Below are 23,033 nucleotides of genomic sequence, written 5' to 3'. Positions count from 1 at the left end.
ATTGAATCTTAATTCTCTTGCCCATTCTCCTGATGAGACTAAAAGAAATACCTAAAATTATTCACCACCTAGAATATGGCGTTCATATTGTTCAGGTATGGTGCTAGTCGCACAATGTTCACACATTCTTTCTTTTAACCTTCACAACTAGTCTAAAAGGTACATATTAGCTCCATTTTGGAGGAGGCTCAGAAAAGTGAGGTCACCTGCTCAAGGTCACACAGCTAAGTGTGATAGAGTCGAAATTCAAACTCAGCTCTGTCTGCTTCCAAGCCACCACTTGATTCTCTGTCTTCAGGGAGCATCTCCGTACTGTCTATTTGCAAGTATCCATCGCGTGTGCTCTCTTACCTGCTGCAGAGTAATTGGGAGATAGCGGGGAGCGGGCTACTAACATTTCGTAATTACGGGAGGCTGAAGTGTAAAAAAGGTAGGTTTTAAAGAGCCTTTTTGCCCTTGTGTGCGAACGGGGAAAAAGTTCTTCGCCCAGATGCCAGTATTTCTGACTTCTACACAGGCTCAAGCTTATAGAGTGGGTTCAGCTGTATACGTCTCCCTCATGTACTCTGGGTCTCCCACTGGACTTTTTTTCCTGCTTGGCTTTTATTACTGGGGTAAAGCTGTCCTCTTGGCCCTTGAGGGTTTTAACCATGGTGAAATGAAAGGCCTGAAAGTTCAATTCCATCCTTGCTCTTCTTGTGATGCCTTCAGCTGGGCCTGGCTTCCTGATGGGAGGCTGGGGTCCCATAGCTTCTATGGTTTCAGGTGAGACTTGGTAGGTGAGACTAGGTAGGCCTTTGTTGAGCAATTTTCTGTTCAAGGTCACATTTGAATGCTGCATGGATTCTGCCATCTGCCAACTCTATCTGTCCCTGTGGCTGCTACTGATCACGGCACGCTTTACACCAAATGGTAACAGTCCCTGGTGCGGTCTGCCACAGAGGAGGTGTTGGTGAAGGTCTTTGGAATGAATTGCCCCAGTCCTTGACCTGAGACCGACTCTGGGGGAAGGGCCAAGGGGCTCTGGGAGAGTTGAATCTTTGGTGCTGAAGCCTGAGGAAGGGGAATGGAAGCCCTTTCCAAGATGGCGAGAAAAGCAGGGGTCTCGACCACATACGTCAGGCCTGAGCTTGGTGGGGCAAGGCTGTGGCGCTGTATCAGTCCTTTGGGTTCTCTTAGAGGCAGTTAAGGGGTTTGGAAACCTGTTTCCTGTCATGATTTCTCATTTTTCTTCCTTTGTACTGAATCAGATTGTTATAAGGAAAGGTCAGTCTGGCTTAACGGAGGGTGGTGGTGTGACTTGACCTGGACTGGAGGGTGAAAGGTACAGAGTGCCGCTCAGAGCCGGGTAAGGGAGTGACTCTGAGAGATTGCTGCAGGAAGGAGGGGGCGTCTTGGGGTAAAGATCTGGAATGTCTGTCTTGAGGCCTCTCTCACCTGGAGAAGCTCTGCTCCCTTCAACTCTGGGAGAGGCTGGTGTCCTTTTTAACCCTTCATGGCTGCTGGAAATTTGAACAGGAAGGAATTTCACAAAAATGTTTACAGGTGATTTTATTTTATTTTATTATTTTATTTTATTTTATTTTTTGCGGTACGTGGGCCTCTCACTGTCGCGGCCCCTCCCGTTGCGGGGCACAGGCTCCGGACGCGCAGGCCCAGTGGCCACGGCTCACAGGCCCAGCCGCTCCGCGGCATGTGGGATCTTCCCGGACCGGAGCACGAATCCCTGTGCCCTGCATCGGCAGGCGGACTCTCAACCACTGTGCCACCAGGGAAGCCCTACAGGTGATTTTAGTTGCTTATTTATATGCATTTTATACTCCCAAGATTTTTTAATAATTAACGTGGATTATTTTCATAATCAGAAAAGTGCTGTGACAACCCAAGTAATGCCTCATAAGCATGGCCACCTTGGGGAAGAGGACTTTTAAAATTACTGGCATTTATAGAAGCATCTCATTTATAGGACATCTGCCAATATCAACCTCTAGGCCTTTTCAGTAAAATATTACTAGGGCATCCCAAATTTCTGAGCTAAAAATCAAGACCCCCCCCCCCCCAAAACTGGCTCTGCCCTGGTCACCTTAACTGTATCTGTGGTCTATCAGTAAGCTGAGTGCTGTCAGATCCCAAGTCATCTTTGACATCAACTGGAAGATCCATTTCAGTCCAACAGTTTCATGGGATGAGTATGCTGTTCTAGTCTGGTTCTTTGAACACCTGTGAACCATGTACACACTCTTTTTTTTTTTTTTTTTTGTGGTACGCGGGCCTCTCACTGTTGTGGCCTCTCCCGTTGCGGAGCACAGGCTCCGGACGCACAGGCTCCGCGGCATGTGGGATCTTCCCGGACCGGGGCACAAACCCATATCCCCTGCATCGGCAGGCGGACTCTCAACCACTGCGCCACCTGGGAAGCCCCACACTCTTTATTAATCTAATTTCCTGACCTAACTGGATAAAAAAGATTTTATTATACCATGCAAGATACTTAAAATGGAGTTTTGGAGCCTTAAAACTAAGACTTAATAGATTATTAATTAGGGCTCAGATGTCGGCTCGATACTACTTCTATCAAGGCCTTGCTCAAATGCCACCTCATAAAGCCCTTCCTGGTCTCCCCAGCTCTTCTTCTCCCAGTTATACTCTGGCACAGCTCTAGCACAGAATGTGTCCCCTGCATTATAAGAGCTGACGTACAACTTGTCTCTTACTTTGGCCTCGGAGTGCCTGAGTCAGGACAGGGTCGTGGAGTCAGACAGCTAGACTGGGCATCTGGATTCCACCACCCTGGAGGTCTGTCCGTTAGTTCATCTCAGCCTCCCCAGCATGGGGACTGGTAGGGAGAAGACGGGCAGGGAATGTTGATTGAACGAATAAACAAATGCATGATTGGACATGTGAGGCCTCTTTCCTGCTCTTTGGGAGAAGACAGACTGTCATTCAATCACACGCTACCCCCTGCAGGACCTGACAGAGGCTTGACACACAGTAGGTCCCTGATAAACATCTGCTGAATGCACAAATAGGGGAACAACCACCTTCACTAAACGATACTTTAGCAATCTCCGTAGGCAACTCCCCAGAGTTTTAGTCTCCAAGATAGAAAGAGGCTTTACGTAAAGGCAGACAATCGTAATTATTATTGAAGGTGGCCTGTAATACATAATTAAATTGAGCCTGAAGACGATACAATGAAAAGGCCCCATGCTTTCAAGATCTGCTTTTATTTTATATGAGATGGCCAGAAAACAGTAATTTCCATTCCTCACATTTTCCATTAGAAGGACTGAATGTCTTAATTAAATGAACATCCAACAGAACAGCCAATTTATAGAATTTTCTTGTCTCTTATTCATTCATTTCAGCACTTCCTGGAGCTTGAGAAATGCCACTGGATCTCTCTGCCGCCTGATCAGTACCTGTGATTATGCCATCAGAACGCTGCTGCTTCTGCCTCTGCAGGGAGGAGCTGGAGCTGCCCATCCTCTGGACCTTGACCTCTGCCCTGTGGCCCCCTTGGTGGGGCCCTTTCTCTTCCGGATACAGAGCTGCTAAGGGAAAGGATGTTGGTGCTCCCCAACAGGGTGTTGGGGACAGGTCTCTGTCTGCACTCCCTGGATTACAAGTGGCTGCCTCAAACCCTGGCCCCATGAGGGAAAAGTTCTGGACAATGGCTTAGATACGTCTGTTGTAGCTCTACTTAAATTACTGGCCAATTTTCTTCCTTTCTGTTGAAGAGGAACAGAAGGAACATGTTGGTGTGGGAAGGTCCTTGGAGCCAGGTGGCCTAGGCTTTGAATCCAGGCTCTACACTTGCTAGCAATGCAACCCTAGAGGGTGGGCACTCAGTTCTGTTTTTCTGCTAACCATCCAACTCCTACCACAAAGGATGCTATTTCAGGTAGGTTATATAACATAACCTTGTGTGCCTCTGTTTTCTCCTCTATAAAACGAGGGTAATAATACCTGTCTCAGAGAGATACTTGAAGATCAAACAAAGTAACATATTTAAATGCAAATTCCTTCCAGGGCCTGCAAGGACCCCATGAGACTGCCCTCACTAGACTATCGACTCCCTGAAGGAAGGGACTTTGTTCAGTCACTGGTGTATCCCCAGAATTTAGGAGAGTGCCCAGCACGTAGTAGATGCTCAATAATGTGAATGAGCATTGGTTGAATGATCTGCCCTTTCCTGCCTCTTTCTGATTTCACCTTGAACCCTATTCCATCCTACTTCCTCTGTTCCATTACATTTGCTTCTGTTCTCCAAACACACTGAGTTCAAACCAGGCTTGGGATGCTCATACTGACTGTTCCCTTTGCTGGGAATGCTCTTCCCTCTAATCTTGGCAGGGCTAGTTCCTTTTATTACTCATGTTTTAGTTCAAAAGTTATTATTCCAGCAAGGCCTTCCCTGATCACCCTTTCTGATGGGTCCTCCCATCTTTATCACATTATCTTATTTTACTGTTTTCACTTATCATCTTGTTTATTTGTTTACTTGACTGTTGTCTCTCTTTTCCTGCTAGAATATAAGCTCCATGAGGACAGGGACCTTGTTTGTATTCTTAGTGCCTAAAGCAGGACCCAGCGTATAAAAGGTACTCAATATATAATTCTTGGATGAATGAATCAATCAATAAATAAATAGTAGATATTATTGTTGTTTTTTCAAGACCTGGGATGAGAATAACTAAGAACTCCATCCCTATTACCTCTCACTTTCCATATGAGGAAGGGAAAATTCATTAATACTCATAGAGTACATTTTAGGTACTGAGCACTGTGCTGACAACCATTTTTGAAAGTGGGCATTATTATCATCATTTCACAATTGGTGAAGCTGAGGCTCGGAAAGGATAAGTAACTTGAGTAAGATCACACAGCTAACAGAGGAATATAGATTCTGTCAGGTCTGTCTGACCTTAAAGTCTGTGTTCTTTCATCAAGCTTCCCATAAAGATGGTGCCATTTCAAATCAAAACCTTTCTGTTCAACTATGTTAAAGAAAAAATTGGGTCTGGAAATCTCAAGTTGGGTCAAGAAGACTGACAGTTTTCTCCTCAAGATGCTTTGCTTTGCTACCATTACGGCTGACTTTGCAGTGATGCTGAGCCCCATCTGGGGGTATGATGGAGATGGCCAGGTGATTGGCTTTTTACTATTTCCTTTCACTGACTTTTCTTCACTCATTTTCCCAAAGCATCTTTGGGGCACGAGGAAAGAACACACATAAAAGATTCACAGAGTGGCTGTGAACTTGGCTCTCAGAAGAGGACCACTAAAGGGTATCTTCACATACACTGCAAAGCTTTCTTCTTCACACTCAATACTTCACATCTCGAGCTATTTTACTATGCATGGCTGGTGAGGAAAATGCCACATTGCCTCTCTGATACTGAACTTTTGCTGATCAGGGACTTTTTAGTTGAAAATAAAGATTTGATTTTTGCGACTTTCATCTATAATTGTTTCAAACAACACCATCACCAACAAGAGGAAATGGAGGAAATGGCCACTGTAACCTCTGTGAATAATTAGAGTTCACAGCCCATGCACACCAATAGTTCCCTTGACCCCAGGTCACTATAAGAGATTGGCATCACTAAACCATTTGCAGCTACTCCAAAACTGCAGCAGAGCCAGGCTACTTGTTGGCTTCTGCAATAAAAATTTGTCCTTCCTGCCCATTTCCCATAGAATTAAGTCCCAACAATGAATTGTAGTCTTCAGGATTTCTAAGATCTGGTCCACCCTATCACTTCAGGTCTTAGTTCTCATTGATGTTATACTTGAGGACATGCAACTGGTGGTAAGTGCTTAGGATTCAGGTAGATCTGAGATTGAACCCTGGCTCTGCCACTTATGTGTACAATGTCACAGAGCCAGTCAATGTCTGTGCTGTTTATTTTCTGTTCCCTCCTCAGATCCATTCTCTGCCCTTCTCTGTGCTCAGAGGGGCTGACCCCTGCAGACTGCATCCCTGGGGCCCCCTGATGGCTTGCTTCTGGTTGGGTTCAGTCAATGGCAGGAAATGACAAGAGACTGGAGATCATAAGGAGGAGTTTTCCCTACTCTCCATGTCCTTTGGTGCCATATTTCTAATAGTGGGTGCATCTACCCACAATTACAGCTTCTACCAGATGCCTTCTCCTTCATGGTTACAGCTCCCACTGGGCTTTAGTAACAATATCGTATTCCTTCCCTGCCTTGCCCTTCAGCCCAAGGGTTGGTAATAGTTGTTCACTGTTTTTAGTGCCTGGATGCCTCACTGTCCTTTCTTGGTTCCCTTATCCCTGCCTATACCTCTAATAACACTTCTTCACTAGAAAGATATTTTTGCTGGATATAGAATTCTAGGTTGACAGATTTCTTTTTTTCTTTCAGCATTTCTGTTTTCTAGTTTGTATGGTTTCTGATGAGAAGTCTGCTGTGATTCTTTTCTTTGCTCCTCTGTAAAAAATGCCTTTTGGGGGGCTGCTTTCAAGATTTTCTCTTTTTCTTTCGTACTCAGCAGTTTGAATATGATATACATAGATCTATGTGTGTATAGTGTGTGTGTGTGTGTTTATTCTGCTTGGTGTTTTTTGAGATTTTGGGTCTGTGGTTTGATGTCTATCATTACAAACAGATAATTCTCGACTATTATTTCCTCAAATGGTTCTTCTGCCTTGTTCTTTCTCTCTTCTTCTGGAATTCCAATGACATGTATATTAGAGCAGTTGATGTTCCCCAGTTCTTGGTGCCCTTTTCTGTATTTTTTTCATTCTTTTTTTTCTCTTTGTGTTTCAGTTTGGATAATTTCTATTGACCTATCTACTTTCCTCAGCTGTGTCAAGTTTACTGATAAGCCCATCAAAGGCAGTCTTCACTTCTGTAACTGTGTTTTTCATTTCTAGCATTTCCAATCAATTCTCTCTTTTAGTTTTCATTTCTCTGCTGAAATTATCCACCTGATCTTGCATGTTGTTCACCTTTTCCATTAGCACCTTTAACATAATTTTTGGTTATTTTAAATTCCTGAAAGATAGTTTCAACATCTGTGTCATATCTGAGTGTGGTTTTGATGATTACTTTGTCTATTGGGAGTGTATTGCTTTTTCTTGCCTTTTTGTATGTTCAGTTGAAAGTGTGACATCTTGTGTAACACAGTAGACACTGAGGTAATAGATTTGGGGTATGAGTATGAGTTTCCTTCTGCTCAAACTTTAGTGAGAGAGTTTAAGTTAATTTAGTTAGGATTTGGGCTGGCTTTGAAATTTGTTACTTCTATGCTTAACCTTAGTGTATCACAGGCTTTACATTCCTCCAGCAATACCTTGTGTTTAGGATGTGAAGCTGGTTTGCCAGAGGGTTTTCTTTCAATATGTCTATTCTCTTCTCAGTTTTAGGTCCCCTCTTTGTGCCAGGGTCTTAGGAAAGGTCTCTTTTTAGGCTCTTCTATCTCTTTCCCAGTAGTAGTCTGCTTTTCATTGTTATGTTTAGCTTTTGAGCTAGCGGTGGTGGCTGGTGAGCTTGACAGAATTCTCTTTTGTTCTGATTAAGCCTCAATCTTATATTTGCATGTGTCCCTGAGTCTCAGAAGTGTGGCCTCTTCAGTGCTCCTGCCCCTTTTAGGCTGTCCGTCTGGGCCCATTACATATTCCTGCTCCTCTTCCGGCAGTAGTTAGAAATTTTTTTTCTTCCCTCATTCAGCTGCAATGGTTTTCCACCAATACCTAAGTAGAAGAGTGTTTGTTGCCCTCCTCTCCACAGATTAAGCCTTTTATTCCATATGGGAGATCAGGTGAGAGGGGTCTGGGTGGAGCAGGCAGAAATTTGTGCTCTTCCCTCAGCAGCTGCTGTACCCCTCCCCCAGGTCTACCACAAGGGATATTTTCTTACATCTTTCCCTAGTCTTTTCTGTGAGTACTGAGTGGGGTTTGTGGGGAAAAGTTCCGGAGGATGTGGACTCTCCCAATTTCTGTAGTCTCCAAGGGCTTCATACTCTCTTGCCAGTACACACTGAGCCTTTATAGATTCACCAAGCTGAACTTCTCCTTCCAGGGACTGGTTGCATCTACCAGGTAAGCTAGTGCTCACATCTTGTCTGCGATGTGACACTCTGTCTCTCCTTGGATTTGGCCACTTGGTTGCCCTGTGACTTCAGAGGAGTTCAAGGAAAACTCATTAATTTGCCATTTGTTTGGCTTATTTTCATTGTAAGGTTGGGAACAATGCTCTTTCTAGCTCTTATACCTCAAGCAGAAAATAGTGCTGATAGTGCTGGAGCTGCAATGTAAACCTAGTATTTTTCTCACTACAGCATATTTTTTTCTTTCCTTCATTATCCCCCTTCTCTCCTGAATGTAAATTTCATTCATAAAGTAGTTACTGAGCATCTAGTAGGTGGCAAGCCCCAAGCTTGTACAGAGATAACATTAGTTAGGGTGTTAGAGTAGTTAGCTCGAGCATAAGGATGACAGGGGCTGTCACAGGGCACCATGGGATGCCAGAGCCACTTCCCTCTATGAAACTTACTCATGCCTAACCAGCAAGATAATTTTGGAACCCGCCTCAGCTCATCAGGCCATTTTCTTTGTCACCAAATGCCAACTGCCCAGGAGCCCAAGCCTGAAATTAATGATGCCACACGCTGGAGATGAAGAAGGCATTACAGACCCCTTTGAGGTTTCCTACCATTAGACCTGTGGGTTGAGAGAAGAAAAGTAACCTTGATTCCCCAGAATTATAAACTCTTAAGTCAAGTTGTTCTAAAGTGTGTGGTGTTTATGTTAGATGTATTAATCTGTTGAGAGGCTCGATAAAGCCAACTTGAAACTTGTTTCAGTAATAGCCCATCTAACAGGCAAGCCTGGGCTGATTTTTTTTTTTTTTTTTTTTTTTTGCGGTACGTGGGCCTCTCACTGTTGTGGCCTTTCCCGTAGCGGAGCACAGCTCCGGACACGCAGGCTCAGCGGCCATGGCTCACGGGCCCAGCCGCTCCGCGACACGTGGGATCCTCCCGGACCGGGGCACAAACCCGCGTCCCCTGCATCGGCAGGCGGACTCTCAACCACTGCGCCACCAGGGAAGCCCTGGGCTGATTTTTTAAAAAAGAATATTAGAGCATTTGGGTTTGGAATCCATTAAGCTGCCTCATGGAGCTAAAAGTGGGAAATTCACTGGAGCAATGTGCACTGGCAAAATCTGTCCAAACCTGTGCTGAGAATTACCATAATGATAATAATATCAGACCGTTACTTCTTGGGAGCATCATAGTTTGCAAAGTATTTTCACTTTCAGTATTTATTTAGTTTTTTGATCCCCATAATGGCCCTGAAATGGAGTAGGTCAGGTGTTATTTCTGTCTAGTTGAGACTTGGGTCTGGAAGCCAGTCTGCCCCTGAATCACATGGCAAACATCCAGTGAAAATAGGTATCTGGTATCCTTGCTATGTTCACAACCTGATCTGAATCATTTTTCCTTGACCCACTCTGCATGTCTTTTTCCAGCCCATTTTTGATATTCTCAAGGATCTAACCCCTTTCCTAGTTCATACCTTGATCCCTCAGACTTGACACTTGATTCTGCTCTTCTGGTCTGCCCTCTAATTCCTACCTACTTCAATTACAACTTTTGTCTGCTCCTTTGATTAGTTGACTCACAGCTGCTCTGAGGCCTTGGGTACCTTCCATGTCCAAACATCATCTCTGCAATTACTTGTACTGCCACTAATATTGCTTGAAATACTAATATTAATACTGCTTGAAATAATAATAACAACAGCAACAGCTATCACTTTGAGTACTTATGATGAGTCAGACACGGAGTTTTCCATGTTTTATCTCATTGAAATTTTTAACCTTAGACTAGCCCTATGAAAAAGGTACTATTTTAATCCCTACCATATAGTTAAGTTGCAAAGAATTTAGGTGAACCCAGTTAGTGTAATTAAAAGAACATGGACTTGTGTTCTGGCTCTGCTATGAGCTCACTGTGTGATTTTAGACTAGTTACCTAATCTCTCTGTGCCTCAGTTTGTTCATCTGTAAAAAATGGAATTGATAATTCCAACCATCTAAGGTTGCTGTGAAGATTAAATGGGAAAGAGTCTGGCACACAGTAGGATCTCAAAAAAAAGTGAATTTCACTTTTTTCTTTTAGGGCTTTTATCTTCTACTCGTGAGTACAGCTATTAAGTGGATACTTTGGAATTCTTCATAAAACATCAAATATGGCTGTATATTTCATCAAGGAAGACAGGGAGGGAGGAACAGGATGCTTTCTGGTAGAGGTGTAGGAAATGGTTTTCAATTCCAGGGCTGGTTGAGAGTAATGGCTGCAGTGATGTGTAAGCATTCAGTTTGGGACTTGAGGGCATGACCTTGGGAACTAATTGACTGTACCGACTTGCTCAGACAAAGAAATCCCTGTATTGCTAAATAACGTATAAGAGATCTCCATTGGGCAAGGGGGGGAAAATTGAATTATTTAACGTATTTCCATTTCAATTAGTTAATCAAGATAATTGCTGTTTTCCTGGATCTTTGTCTTTTCTTTGTAATTTACAAGGCCCTTGTTTGGAGAAAGGAATTTAGCCCATGAACTCTGTATAAACCACTGTGACTTTTTTTGTGTGTGCAGATTATATTTAAAAATCTATTACAGCTCCTTTTGCTTTGGATTCTAGGATTGTGAGAAACTGATGCTTGATCAAGCTTGAGAAAAGCTTACAGTTCAAGCATTGGGGTTCATTTGGGATTAACAAACTCAGCCAAGGGGCAGCAGGGCAGAGCTGAAAGAACATGAGCTCTGGCATCAGACAGACTTGGGTTGTGATCCTTGTTCTGCTGTGTTCTCACTACAGAACAGTGAACAAATGAGCCTCTCTGAACGTCAGTTTCTGTTTCTGTAAAACAGATACTGTCACCCATCTTCCAGAGCTGTTGTGAGGACTGAATGCAATAATGCAGTTCCCAGCCCATCAGTGACGGGCAGCAAGGCTAGTTCCTTCCCCATCTTCCATGTACTTATCTAAGGGTCGCATATTTGCCAGTCTCAGTTGTGTGGAACATGGCTAAGACCTCAAAAAGACGCCAAAAAAATCCAAGTAGAATAGATGTTACAAAGTCCATTCATTAAAATACCTCATAGAGGAACACCTTGGATATATACATTTAATTTTGGCAAGGATTATAATAAGCTGAATGTCTGGTTCTCTGACTACACCAGTTAAGAAGCCCTACCCTGGATGAAGAGAAGGGAAGTGAGCTACTGGTCAGTCCTACGACTGAAACCAACAATGACACGATAGCGCCACACTGAGGGAGGAGGTGGTAAAACTATGGATTAGGCACAGGAGCTAATGAAAGAACAGTTTAGAATCACTTTGGGCAGGGATGAAGGGTTCTATAGCTTCATTTCTTCACTTCCTGGAAACTATCTTCAAATGGCAGCATTACATCCATTGTTGTTGTTTCTTATTAATGACCCTGACTCATAAAAGAAAGATTTCATTATGTCTGTATAATGTGTTTGAGAAGGGAGGCATGTAATGCACTTCATAAAAACTCCATCCAAAATGGTAAAAGTGAAAGAAAATTTTTTGAAACTTAAAGATGTGGGCGTTGATTATGTGGACAATTCTTCCACACGGAACTGTTCTTTCTCCCATTGCCACATTTCTGGACAGCGGTCATATGAAGATGTTAACACTTAACCAAGTACTGATACTTTTCATCTACACCACCTCCTTGTAGTATGTTGGGCAGGTATCCACTGTTTCCATTTTACAGAGGTGGAAACTGAGGCCTAGAGAGATTAAGATCATCGTGGAGCTGGATTCAAGCCCAACTCCTCTGACTCCAAAAAGCTCACGCCTTTTCCACAACACCATGTTCCTTCCTAGGAGTAATCATCTGGGTTATTAACATGCAGAACATATAATAGGTCATGGTTTGCATCCCAAGTGAATAAAAATGAAAAACATCCACAAATTAACACTTCATCAGCTTACCTCTAATCCTACAATGCACCCATGAAACAAAACCATCAAATAGCCTGGTCTTGGTACTTACTCATAAAATGTTGTCCATCCGTTTTCATTGCTTTTGGTTGCCAGAAGGCCAGAGTTGCTGTGGTACGTCATCATGGCCAACTCGTGTCCTTGTGTGGTCACGCTCTTGAGTGCACTGTTGGTGCCCATGGTCACCCAGTACACCTGGCCATCTGGGACCACCAGCCAGAGGGGCAGCCCTGTAGAGTCTCTGCGGACGTTTACCATGTTGCCGTTGCTGTCTGTGATGAGCGTGATGTCGCCATCCCCAGTGTAGGTGAAGTTGTACAGGTAATCTCCTGTGGGTAGGCTTTGGGTGTACAGGTGCTTGCCACTGGTATCAAACAGGTAGAGCTCCTGGTCGATTGGGGAGGACAGCTCATACATGTTCTGGGTGTTGAGGAAAGGCTTGTTCTTCCTGATAAACCGGATTCGGATATTCCCAAGGTCAGCCACATAGAGCTCCCCGTCAGCACACACAGCCAAGGAAGATGGGGTGTTCAGCTTTGCATCCTTGGCATAGCCATCGTCTCCAGAGAAACAATCACAGTTGGCATCATTTTTACAGTCACAGCCACTAGGGGCCCCGGCAACCAGTGAGATCGCTCCGCTAGTGGTGACCTGCCTGATACGGTTGATCTTCTTCTCGTCGGTCTCAGCGATATACAGGACCCCATTGTGAGAGACAGCCAAGGCAGTGGCCGACTCCAGGGTTGCGTGGATGGCCACCTTGCTCAGCAGGAAGTGGTCGATGCCGGGCACCTGGCAGTGCATGGGCCTCCCGGCGACAATGCGAACCTGGTGGTTTTCAGAGATCTGCAGGACCACGTTGTTGTCCAGGACATAGAGGGAGTTGTCCATCGGGTTGGTGGCTAAGTCCGTAGGCCACTCCAGGCGAACCTGACAATGGAGAGATAAGACACTCAAATGCCTGGCGAGGTGCCCACCACCGATCATCCCACACCCCTTAGAGCCCATAACAGTGTCCCAAGTGCCAGCAAATGGCAGTCTTGCCTGATCCTCACAGCAGCCTGCCATCAACCATGGATATCGGCCCCTGATCAGACAGAGAGCATGCAAGAGCCCTCACTGAGACATCTGATGCTCTATGTTAGACTGACAAAAACACGAAGAAGGGGAGAACAAATAAACAAACAAAAAAAGCAGGCGAGAGGAGAGACTTTGGAGTCAGACAGGCCTGGGTTCAGATCCTAGTCCCCCGACTTGTGACCTTGGGCAAATTACTTTACCTCACTGAGCCTCAGTATTCACATCTGTAAAACAGGAATGACAATAGTGCAGAGAGCCTGACCCTCCACAAGTGCTCAAATAATGGCAGCTAATGTTGCAGAGGTGGGAGGAGAAGGCAGATGGAGTCTGGAGGCTGAAGTAGGAGTCAGAAAGATGCTTCATGAATTGTTGCTAAATGCATGAAGGATGATTTCTCAATTCTTTTTTTTTTTTTTTTTTTTTGCGATACGCGGGCCTCTCACTGTTGTGGCCTCTCCCGTTGCGGAGCACAGGCTCCGGATGCGCAGGCTCAGCGGCCATGGCTCACGGGCCCAGCCGCTCCGCGGCATGTGGGATCTTCCCGGACCGGGGCACGAACCCGTGTCCCCTGCATCGGCAGGCGGATTCTCAACCACTGCGCCACCAGGGAAGCCCGATTTCTCAATTCTTTGAGTTCATGGATTAATACATGGCTAGGTGCTGGGGATGTAAAGAGAAAGTAACACTGGCTCTTGTCTGACACAGTTCCAGACCTGTGATTCTCAAACCTGGCCACACATTCAGATTACCTATGGTGATTTAAGAAAGTACTGGTGCTCAAATTCCACCTCTGATCAATTAAATCAGATCCCTGGGTGTGGGGCTCGGGCAGAGGCATGAAAGCTTCCGGCCTGATTCTAATGTGGGGTTGGAAATCGTAACTGGATGCTTCTCCTTCAAGGGTGATCACTGGACTGGCAGCGTTGCCATCACCTGAGAGTTGGTCAGAAAAGCAGAATGGCAGGCCTCACCTGAAACCTACTGAATCCGAATCTGCATTTCAACAAAATCCCTGGGAGGCTCCTGTACACACTGGTGAAACCTTGCTCTCGATAACGGTTTCTAGCACCTCAGAGAACAGGTCCACCTGGGAGAGATGAACAACATCGGCTACGGGAGTGAGGGGTTCAGAGGTCCTGGGCCCCATGTCTGAGCCTCCTCTGAGCCGGGTCAGGAAGCTGGCAGGGATCACAGGCGGGCAGGCAGGGGATTGCAGCGGGCAGGTCTGAGGCGAGGATGCTTTGTTTCCTGCCTCGGTGGCCGTGGAGGCTGGGACGCTGGGTACATCACCCTGGGAAGTGCTGGCATTAAGGGAAGACCTCTGCCAGTTGTGCTCCCCACGAGATCCAGCCATAGTGCACGTGGGCTGCCAGCTGCTCCCTCCAGCTGATTTTTCTACCCACCCCTGGGGGCTCATTGCCTTAGGTTCCTGAGCCCCCTTCTAGTCCTTGACAATTCAATCCAATTTGGGGCTTATTTAAGCAAGTATATACCTTTGGATAAGCAATTTCTCTTCCAGAAATTCTCTCTTGTACACCCCTGTCTACAGAGGTGCTCATCATAGCCATTTTTTTTTTTTTTTTTTTTTTTTTTTTTTGCAGTATGCGGGCCTCTCACTGTTGTGGCCTCTCCCGTTGCGGAGCATAGGCTCCGGACGTGCAGGCTCAGCGGCCATGGCTCACGGGCCCAGCCGCTCCGCGGCATGTGGGATCTTCCCGGACCGGGGCACGAACCCGTGTCCCCTGCATCGGCAGGCGGACTCTCAACCACTGCGCCACCAGGGAAGCCCAGCCATTTTTAATAACAGTGAAAAACTGGAACCAACCCAGATGCCCAATGACAGAGAATTGGCCAAATAAATTATAGTACATTTAGTTCATCCATAAATTAGAATACTCTGTATAGCAGTTCTAAGTGATGTTATAGATGAATATTTAATGACATGGGAAGATATTTGCTATGTATTAAGTGGACAGAACTGTAAGCACAGTGTGATCCCAATTGGGGAAAAAAATACAATAAATTAGATAGATTATGGATAGAAGGGAGATTAAAAGCTTGAGGGCTATACACCAAAATGTTAACCGTTATCTGGATGAGAGGTAGTTTTAACTTTCTTTTATGTCATTTTAAATGTTTTGTATTTTCTGCAATGTGCATGTGATAGTTTACTAATGTAAAAAGAAGCCCCAGAAGATAATATACATATGAGATGTGGCCACCTTCATCTGTCGGCCCCTTCAGCTCAGGGCCATTCTCAGAATGGCGTAGGCCCGGCCCAAGGCCGCTGTTCCAAGCGTCTGCTTGCTCCCTCCCAGCCTGGGCCCCTCTGCTCCCCAGGGCGGGGGCCCCCCCGAGGCAGCCAGCGGCCCCTCCCAAAGCCCAGAGCCCCGCCCCGCAGCCGGGCTGCCTCCCTCGCCCTTCCCAACGGTCTCTGGAGCACAGCATCTCCAATGCCTTCGGCTGCATCAAGAACGCAGTTCACCTGAAAGTGACAGGGGAATTTTCAGTTTCCTAAAGCCCATTTCTTGTCAACACTGGCTGCTAAATCTTTTATGCCCTCTGGTCCTGTGGCACCTTGGGGACATACTTGCTGAGACCTCTCTGCCTGTCATTATGGTCAAAAGACGAGGGCGCCCTGGTGGGTGGGTGGGGGGCGGGGGAGGAGGTGCCAGGGGAGGGAGAGGGAAAGGAAGGAGAGGAGGAGGGAAGAGGAAGCCTTTCCTGCTCTCTCCTGCACACCCATGTGCACACAGGCACCTGGGAAAGAAGGAGCAGTGCCCTTGGAGTCACAGTGCCTGCATGATGATTCTGGACCAAGTACCTATGATTCTTTGATTTTACCTCCCTGTTAGCGATGATGCTGTGGAGGCTTCATTTCCCATCACCAGAATGGAGGGATGAGAGTTTGCAATTTCTGAGGTCACTCCTGCTCCCACATTTTATCGTCCTGAGATGGAATGGAGCGCCCTCGCCCCATCCTCCAGAGCCTTCTGTGCCTTTATTAAAGCTCTCTGAGCTCACTACATTGTTGCAGAGTTATTTGCAAAAATGGATTGTCAAATGGATGAACGAATGACTGACTGGTGAATGGCATAGAGAGAGCGAGGGATTTGGGGTCAGGACGGCGCACTTCCTAGCTCAGTCCGCCAAGGTCCACAGGTGTGATCTTCCTCAAGTTACATAAACACTTTGAACTTCTTTCCCCATATGTAGAAGGTGGTAATAAATATTACATAAGACTAGTTGTGAGGATCAAACGAGACAACTCACAAGGAAATTCTTGGTCAATTATAGAGAGAATGAATATTTACAGCCTATTATTAGCTGTCAGACACTGTACTAGGCTCTTATGAAATATTTATTACCACCTTCAACATATGGGGAAAGAAGTTCAAAGTGTTTTACATGATGTCATAAAAAAATTTCATTTCCATACCCCTGAGGGCACCTAGCACAGGGCTCTGCATTTATAACCACATTTTCTTTCACCAAGCTTCAGTTTCCTCATCTATAAAATGGGGTACGTAATACCTACCTTGACAGATTATGGTGACAGCTAAACAAGAAAAGTGAAGTCGTAATCTTTCTGTATCCCTATTTCTAACAGTGCCTGGCACCTACTAAATATTCAGGAAGTCATTTTGGACTCTAAGGACAGAGTTATACTCTGTCTGTGGTGGCCACAGGCTGCAGAGTTAAGCACTAATCCCGTTTGAACAGGTTGCAGCATCTTCTGTTCCTTCTCTACTCTCTGCCTCCCTCTAGTTTCTCCTCCGGCCTGGGTCTCTGTCTCCTCCCAGAGAGTTCCTTGGTTTTCCCCTTTGCACTCTTGCGTGAGCTGTGCTCTTATCTCTCTGCCTTACCTCCCTGCTCCACAGGGCACAGTAAAGCAGCTGCGTGCTTGTGACAGAGGAAACTCTGAGAATGAAAGCCAGGCCCCCTTCCCGTACATGTGTATAAGAGTTTATGCCTGTGTTAGAGAGTTTGGTAAAAAGAATCCCATGCTTAGATTCAGAGGAGGGTGTTGAGGACCAGGGCCATAGAGATTTCAGTCCAGGATTTCTGAATTTAAGTGTGGTTTCTTTTCCCCCCGCCTCCACTCTATGCCCGTTGTCTTGCAAGCCTTTGATTGGGCTGCCTGGCAGTACCTCTAGCTAAAGGTAAACAATTTTCCATTGTGTAGATTGAAAATTTTCAGCACCCTCTGCTGGCTGGTGGAGGGCCCAGTTTGAGAACTGAAAATACTTGGACGCACATCCTCAGGCCGTGGCAGCTTCCTGATGGGTAAATCATGCTTGTTTACAGACTGGAGAGGGAAACTCTCAAGCCAGCAAGGGGAAGCCTGCCATACTGGAAAGACAGGTGGCAGAGAACAGATTCCACACTGGAGCATAACGATTATATTAGCTGGTGCACACCAGCATCTGACAGGGAAGGGACACGGCTGCTGGGCCCCCGGCAGCAGCCCTGAGTTCTGGGGAAGGGGCTCTGCGACTCACATCGGTAGTGGGGGCAGGCATGACCAGAGAGGCCTCCCAGCCACCGCCCGCTGAGCAGGGGAGCAGGTCTGCGGTCAGTAGCAAAGGGCCTCTGTGCAGGCTCCCCTAGAAGCGAGGGGGTTTAAAAAGCTAAGTGTGCCCACTGCTGACACCAACTCAAAGTCTAATGTGATTCGAGCCTCCTTACGTCCTTGGTTTTGCTAATGTTGGCAAGATGGATGTTCACTGATTCGGCACCAGCCAGGTCCTGCTAAAGGATCTAGCAATAAAGGACACATCCCTTGTCAAGTCACTGCAGGACAAACCAGGGACATGCTGAACAGCCAGAACCTTGTGTCTTTCTTGGGTCTACACTGGGATCCTAGCACCCACCTGCTAAGGCCCAAACTCTGGTATGGTAAGGTAAGTCCTTCCCTAACTGGCCCCAAAGCATGCCTCCAGTTTCAACTCCTGGTACTTCCTTCCAAGAACCCTATGCTCAGTGCCCAATTTTCCAATGTTCCTTGAACGTTCCAGGCCCATTAACGTCTTTGTACCTTTGCACATGCTGTTTCCTTGTGTGAACTGTCTCCTTTCTTCCAACAAACTCCTATTCAACCTTCAAAACCTGGCACAAATGTCACCTCCTTTGTGAAAGTAGGACTAGAATTTCTGTTTATCGGTCACCTCCAGAGTGCCAAGCAGTGCTAGGAGCCCTGTGTACACCGTTTCACATATTCTCAAGGCAATCCTGCCAGGCCAATGCCAATTACTTCCATTTTACAGATATGAAAAGTGAGGCTCAAAGGACCTCGGCAACGTGTCTAAAGTCACACAGCTAGTGAATGGCAAAGCTGGGATTCAATCAGTCAATCAACCAACGAATATTGGCTGTGCTCCTGTGCATACCAGGTACCCTGGTTACAGTAGAGGAAAAGATGGACAGAATTCCTGTCCTCATGTAGCTTACAGTCTAGAAAGAGAACAGACAATGTTCAAGTATCTGTAAGTGCTTCCAAAGTGGGAATTCAGAAGGTTATGGATTTAAATTCACACTGTGTGAGGCTCTGCTGCCTTCGAGGCTTCCTGGGGCAAATTTCTTCACCGTCCCCCGAGCCTCCTTCTGTCACCCACTTGTCACCTCTGATGGTGAACTTCCAGAGCGCTGTGCCGTGCCCTAACCACGTGTGTGTCCTTAGTGCTCTTCACCAAGAGCGTGCTTACAGCCTTGTGCAAGATAAAGATGAATGGCCAGCAGGCTGGCTGGGGGCCGGAGAGAGGACGAGTGTGCAGACCCAGGCCTCTAGCAGACGAAGCTTTCTCCTTTTACCTGAGAAATATCCATGACAGAATCACAGCTCAGCGGCCGGGCTGAGGTAAGATCGTTGGAGCCCAGCAGAGTGGAGATGACCCCATTCTGATCAATGCGTCTGATCATGGTGCCATCCACGAAGTAGATCAGCCCGGACTTGTCCACCGTGATGCCTGGGGTACAGAAGCCAAAACAGGGAATTCAGCCTTCAAGGTGGTTAACAACCCACATACTCATGGAAACTTGCGGGTGGACAGAGCACCTCCCCTTTATGATTTGATTAGCTTCTTCCCACAACATTCATGCCCTTTCTAAAGACGAGAGGACAGCTGCCCAGAGGCTTGTGCAAAGCAGAGATTAGAACCCAGGTGTTCAGATTCTCCAGCCCTCTGGTCCTTCCACGTTGCTGCCTCTGGAGATTTTTACGTATTATCTTAGTCATGCACTACAACCTGGACTCATAACTGCTGGGAGTTTGTTAAGCGCTAGAGGTAGTGGCAAGGAGGAACTTTTTCAATGTCAAAACTGTGGATTATTTAAATTAACCTACTTCTGAGGACCTGTAATTATAATAATCAAATCCCTTTCTGGCAACAATTTTTCATTTCTTCCAAGATAATCATCCTTCACATTTTTCTAGTCTATTACTATTTTATTTTTATTTTTTATTTATTTTTTTGGCTGTGCCACGCGGCTTGCAGGATCTCAGTTTCTTGACCAGGGATGGAACCTGGGCCCACTGCAGTGGAAGTGTGGAGTCCTTTCCACTGGACCTCCAGGGAGTTTCCTATTACTATTTTAGTTTCATTGGTTATTTCAGAATTATAGAGCCTAAAAAAAGAATCCTTTGGATTTGTGTAGGGAAAATTGGTGAATTTAATTTCTAAAAAAAGGCACACTGAAAGGAGAAGTCATAATGATTATTCAACATCACTTCCTCCATTTGCTAGACGGTCCCACCTGTTGACTCTCCCCGGCCAGCTGTGTGACCTCAGGCAAGTCACCGGATGTCCCTGCATTTGTTTTCTCAGCTGTGAAATGAAGGGATTGCTCTAGATCTATATTTCTCACTTTTGGATGTGTGTGACAATCACCTGGGAGCTTGCTAAAATGCACCCCCTAGGTACCTGGTTCAGGGAATCTCAAGTGGAGCCTGAACATCTATCTGTATTTTTGACAAGCACCTTGGGTAATAATGATACAAATCAAAGTTTGAGGACCACTCTAGTAAATCAGTACTTCTTAACCAGTGATATGTATCAGAATCACCTGAAGATTTTTTTTTTTTTTTTTTTTGATATATACCTGCTTGGTCTCACTCCTGGAAATATTAGTTCATAGGATGGCTGGGACTGGGATCAAGTCGTGTTTTAAAAACACTCATGGGTGATATTGATACCCCAAGTCGAGAATCACGAGAGGTAGATGTGCCCCCTCAAAATGTGAATGGCTCAGGGGTCCTGGGGCTAAGAGGCAAACAGGATGTGACCCTGAGGAGGACACGTTCTAGATGGAGAGGCCTGGGAATGAGAATGGACCCAGGGAGTGACAGAACCCGGGAAGGTTCACGGGAAAATAAAGGAGATTCTGCTCAGTTTCATTCTGTTCAGTTTTCTCTGGGGCAAGAACTGAAAGAAGGATCAGAAAAAGCTTCACAGAGGTGGAGACACTTGAAGCATAAAGCTTTCCAGTTGTCTAATAACTTCAGGGGAATCACTTTACTTCCAAGCCTCAGTTTCTTCATGGATAAAATGTGGACAATAATGTCTGACCTGTAATAGTTAGCCCTCAATAATTATTAAGGACTTATAATTATGAGAACATGAAACCCACTTTGTGCTTGCTCTCAGGGCCCACGTGTCTATGACCGGTCAGGAGGGTGGAGTTAAGACACCCACGGGAGCTGTGATCCTTTCTGCCCCCTCCTCAGGCTGTTCAGGGCTGGAGAGTGATTTCACACGGAGGACCCGGCAGCCTCAAAGCGGAGGAAGCCTTTCTTCTGTCCCTGCCTAGAATGTAAATTAATTATATTCTTTAAGCACCGAGACAGGAGCTTTCTTGTCTGCCTGGCTATGCTCAGTCTTTCTCTTCCATCTGCTAGGACTGATGAGTGTTCCAGGAACAATTGGGTTTCTTGTTTACAAAGTTGGCTGCACAGGCTAATAGAAGCAATCTGTCCCCTGATTAATTACTTCATTTTTTCTCCTTTTGTTGCGCTATATAGATGGCCATCTTTTCTCCTCCCTGCTGCACAGTGTCTGCACATTGTAGCACCCTTGTCATTTCTATCTGGGTTAATTACAGGCTTTGGGGCGACTTCATTGTCACTGCATCTGTGCGTGTGTATGTGTTTGTGAGGGGAGGGTGGAGAACACACATGTGTAGAGCAACTGAGAAAAGGTTTTGAGAAAATAAAAATTCTGAGAAAATACTGTTTTAATTCTAAGAATTCTAATTTGCCCAATCCTCACATTTACTAACGCGAAACCTGAGGCCCAGAGAAGGAGGACACAAGAGCTGGGAGTGGCGGAGCAAAATTGTAATGCAGGGTCCCTAAGTGCAAGCCCAGTGTCCTTTCCACTCCAGGCTACTCTTTCAGTATTAGGAAATCAGGATTAGTACGGAGATTAACCACAGATGTCACAATATTTACCCCATGGAGTTACCAGCTGACCACTTCACGTATGTGGTAGAGACATATGCTATTAAATAATATGATACATGGTATGCTGCACATACAATATAACAATTATAATACAAACTACCATTTATGGGATGTTTATCACGTGCCTGGTACTACTGTCCTAAGCAAGCATTTACATTCCTGGTAGTAGTTAATCTGTACTAAAACTGTACAGTATACTTCTATTTCATAGAGGAGGTAAATGGGGCTCAGAGAGGTTAAGCAACTCACCCAAAGTCACACAGCTATTAGGTGGCAATGTCTGAATTTAAACGTAGGACTCCTGGGTATGAAGTGCACTGTGGCTTTTTGGAGGACTAAGTCAGCTTTCATTTGAAAACCTACAGCTTTCATTCAAAACCACGCCCTGAAATCTGGCACTATTTAAAAAAAAAACTATCACTCATGACATTTTCATAGGACATCATACGAAATATATTAATTTTGACCCTCAGAACAATCCTAGGAGGTGGACACAGAAGATACTATTACTCCTATTTTATTGTTAAGGGCCATGTGGCTTAGACACTATAGGTCATTGGCTTTAGGGCCTGCAACATGGTAAACATATACTGATGGGTGTCTGTTGACAATGATGGCATCTCCTCCAAAAAGCTTTCCCAGTCTCTTAGGCACAGGGACCTCCCTTGGCTCTGGACTCCCATGCACAGCTCCTTTTCCTTGCATCTCAGGGAGCACTTCTCCCCCTCTCCCATATGAGAGATTCACATTCAAGTCTTATTTTTCTGCTACAATGAACGTATTTATGCAAGTACATTGCACTGCATGCTCAGTAAATACTTGCTGAATGAGTGAATGGAAAGTGATTGTGGGTATGAAGAGGTCCAACTTTTTGAAGCACTCAGAATTGAAGCTTAGAGTTAACCCATCCTATAGCACATGAACATGTGCAAAGATGATACACTGCCATGTTTTTATCAAACAATAACATGAAAGGTAGCATAAATATCCAGCAGGAGGGTATTGATAAATAAATAATGGGACATCCATTTGCTGGGATAATATATAGCTAGTAAAAGCAAGTACACCCATATGTATATGTATAAGTGATTCACTTTGTTGTAAAGCAGAAACTAACACACCATTGTAAAGTAATTATACGCCAATAAAGATGTTAAAAAAAAAAAAAAGCAAGTACACCGAAGACTCTTTAATGACATGGGGAAACATTTGCAATATATTACTTAGGAAAAAAAGTAGGTTGCTGTTGTAAAGCAGAAACTAACACACCATTGTAAAGCAATTATACTCCAATAAAGATGTTAAAAAAAAATTAGGTTGCTAAAACAGGTTGTTTAATGTGATTTCATTTTGTTTGTTTCTGGTGAGCATTACATGAACAAGAACACTTAGAAAAAAGACTAGGGGGAAGGACAGGAAATGCTAACTGGGAATATTTCTGGCAGGCGGAATTATGACAATTTAAACTTTCCTCTGTAGAGTTC

General features: G+C 45.2%; 1 protein-coding gene across 10 annotated transcripts in view; it reads right to left on the bottom strand.

The window, feature by feature from the left end:
• Positions 1–23,033, bottom strand: part of TENM4 (teneurin transmembrane protein 4) — a 748,739-nt gene that overhangs the window by 29,344 nt on the left and 696,362 nt on the right. For all 10 annotated transcript variants that reach the window (XM_067038410.1, XM_067038412.1, XM_067038413.1 and 7 more), the window contains 2 exons: positions 18,903–19,057; positions 12,064–12,941 (listed from right to left, as the gene is read on the bottom strand). In XM_067038410.1, coding sequence (XP_066894511.1) covers positions 12,064–12,941; positions 18,903–19,057 — 1,033 coding nt within the window. The remainder of the gene's footprint in view (positions 1–12,063; positions 12,942–18,902; positions 19,058–23,033) is intronic.

The sequence above is a fragment of the Kogia breviceps genome, chromosome 7 (assembly GCF_026419965.1).
Source record: "Kogia breviceps isolate mKogBre1 chromosome 7, mKogBre1 haplotype 1, whole genome shotgun sequence".
In the NCBI taxonomy this organism is placed as follows: domain Eukaryota; kingdom Metazoa; phylum Chordata; class Mammalia; order Artiodactyla; family Physeteridae; genus Kogia; species Kogia breviceps.
This window is presented reverse-complemented; position numbering and strand designations above follow the sequence as displayed.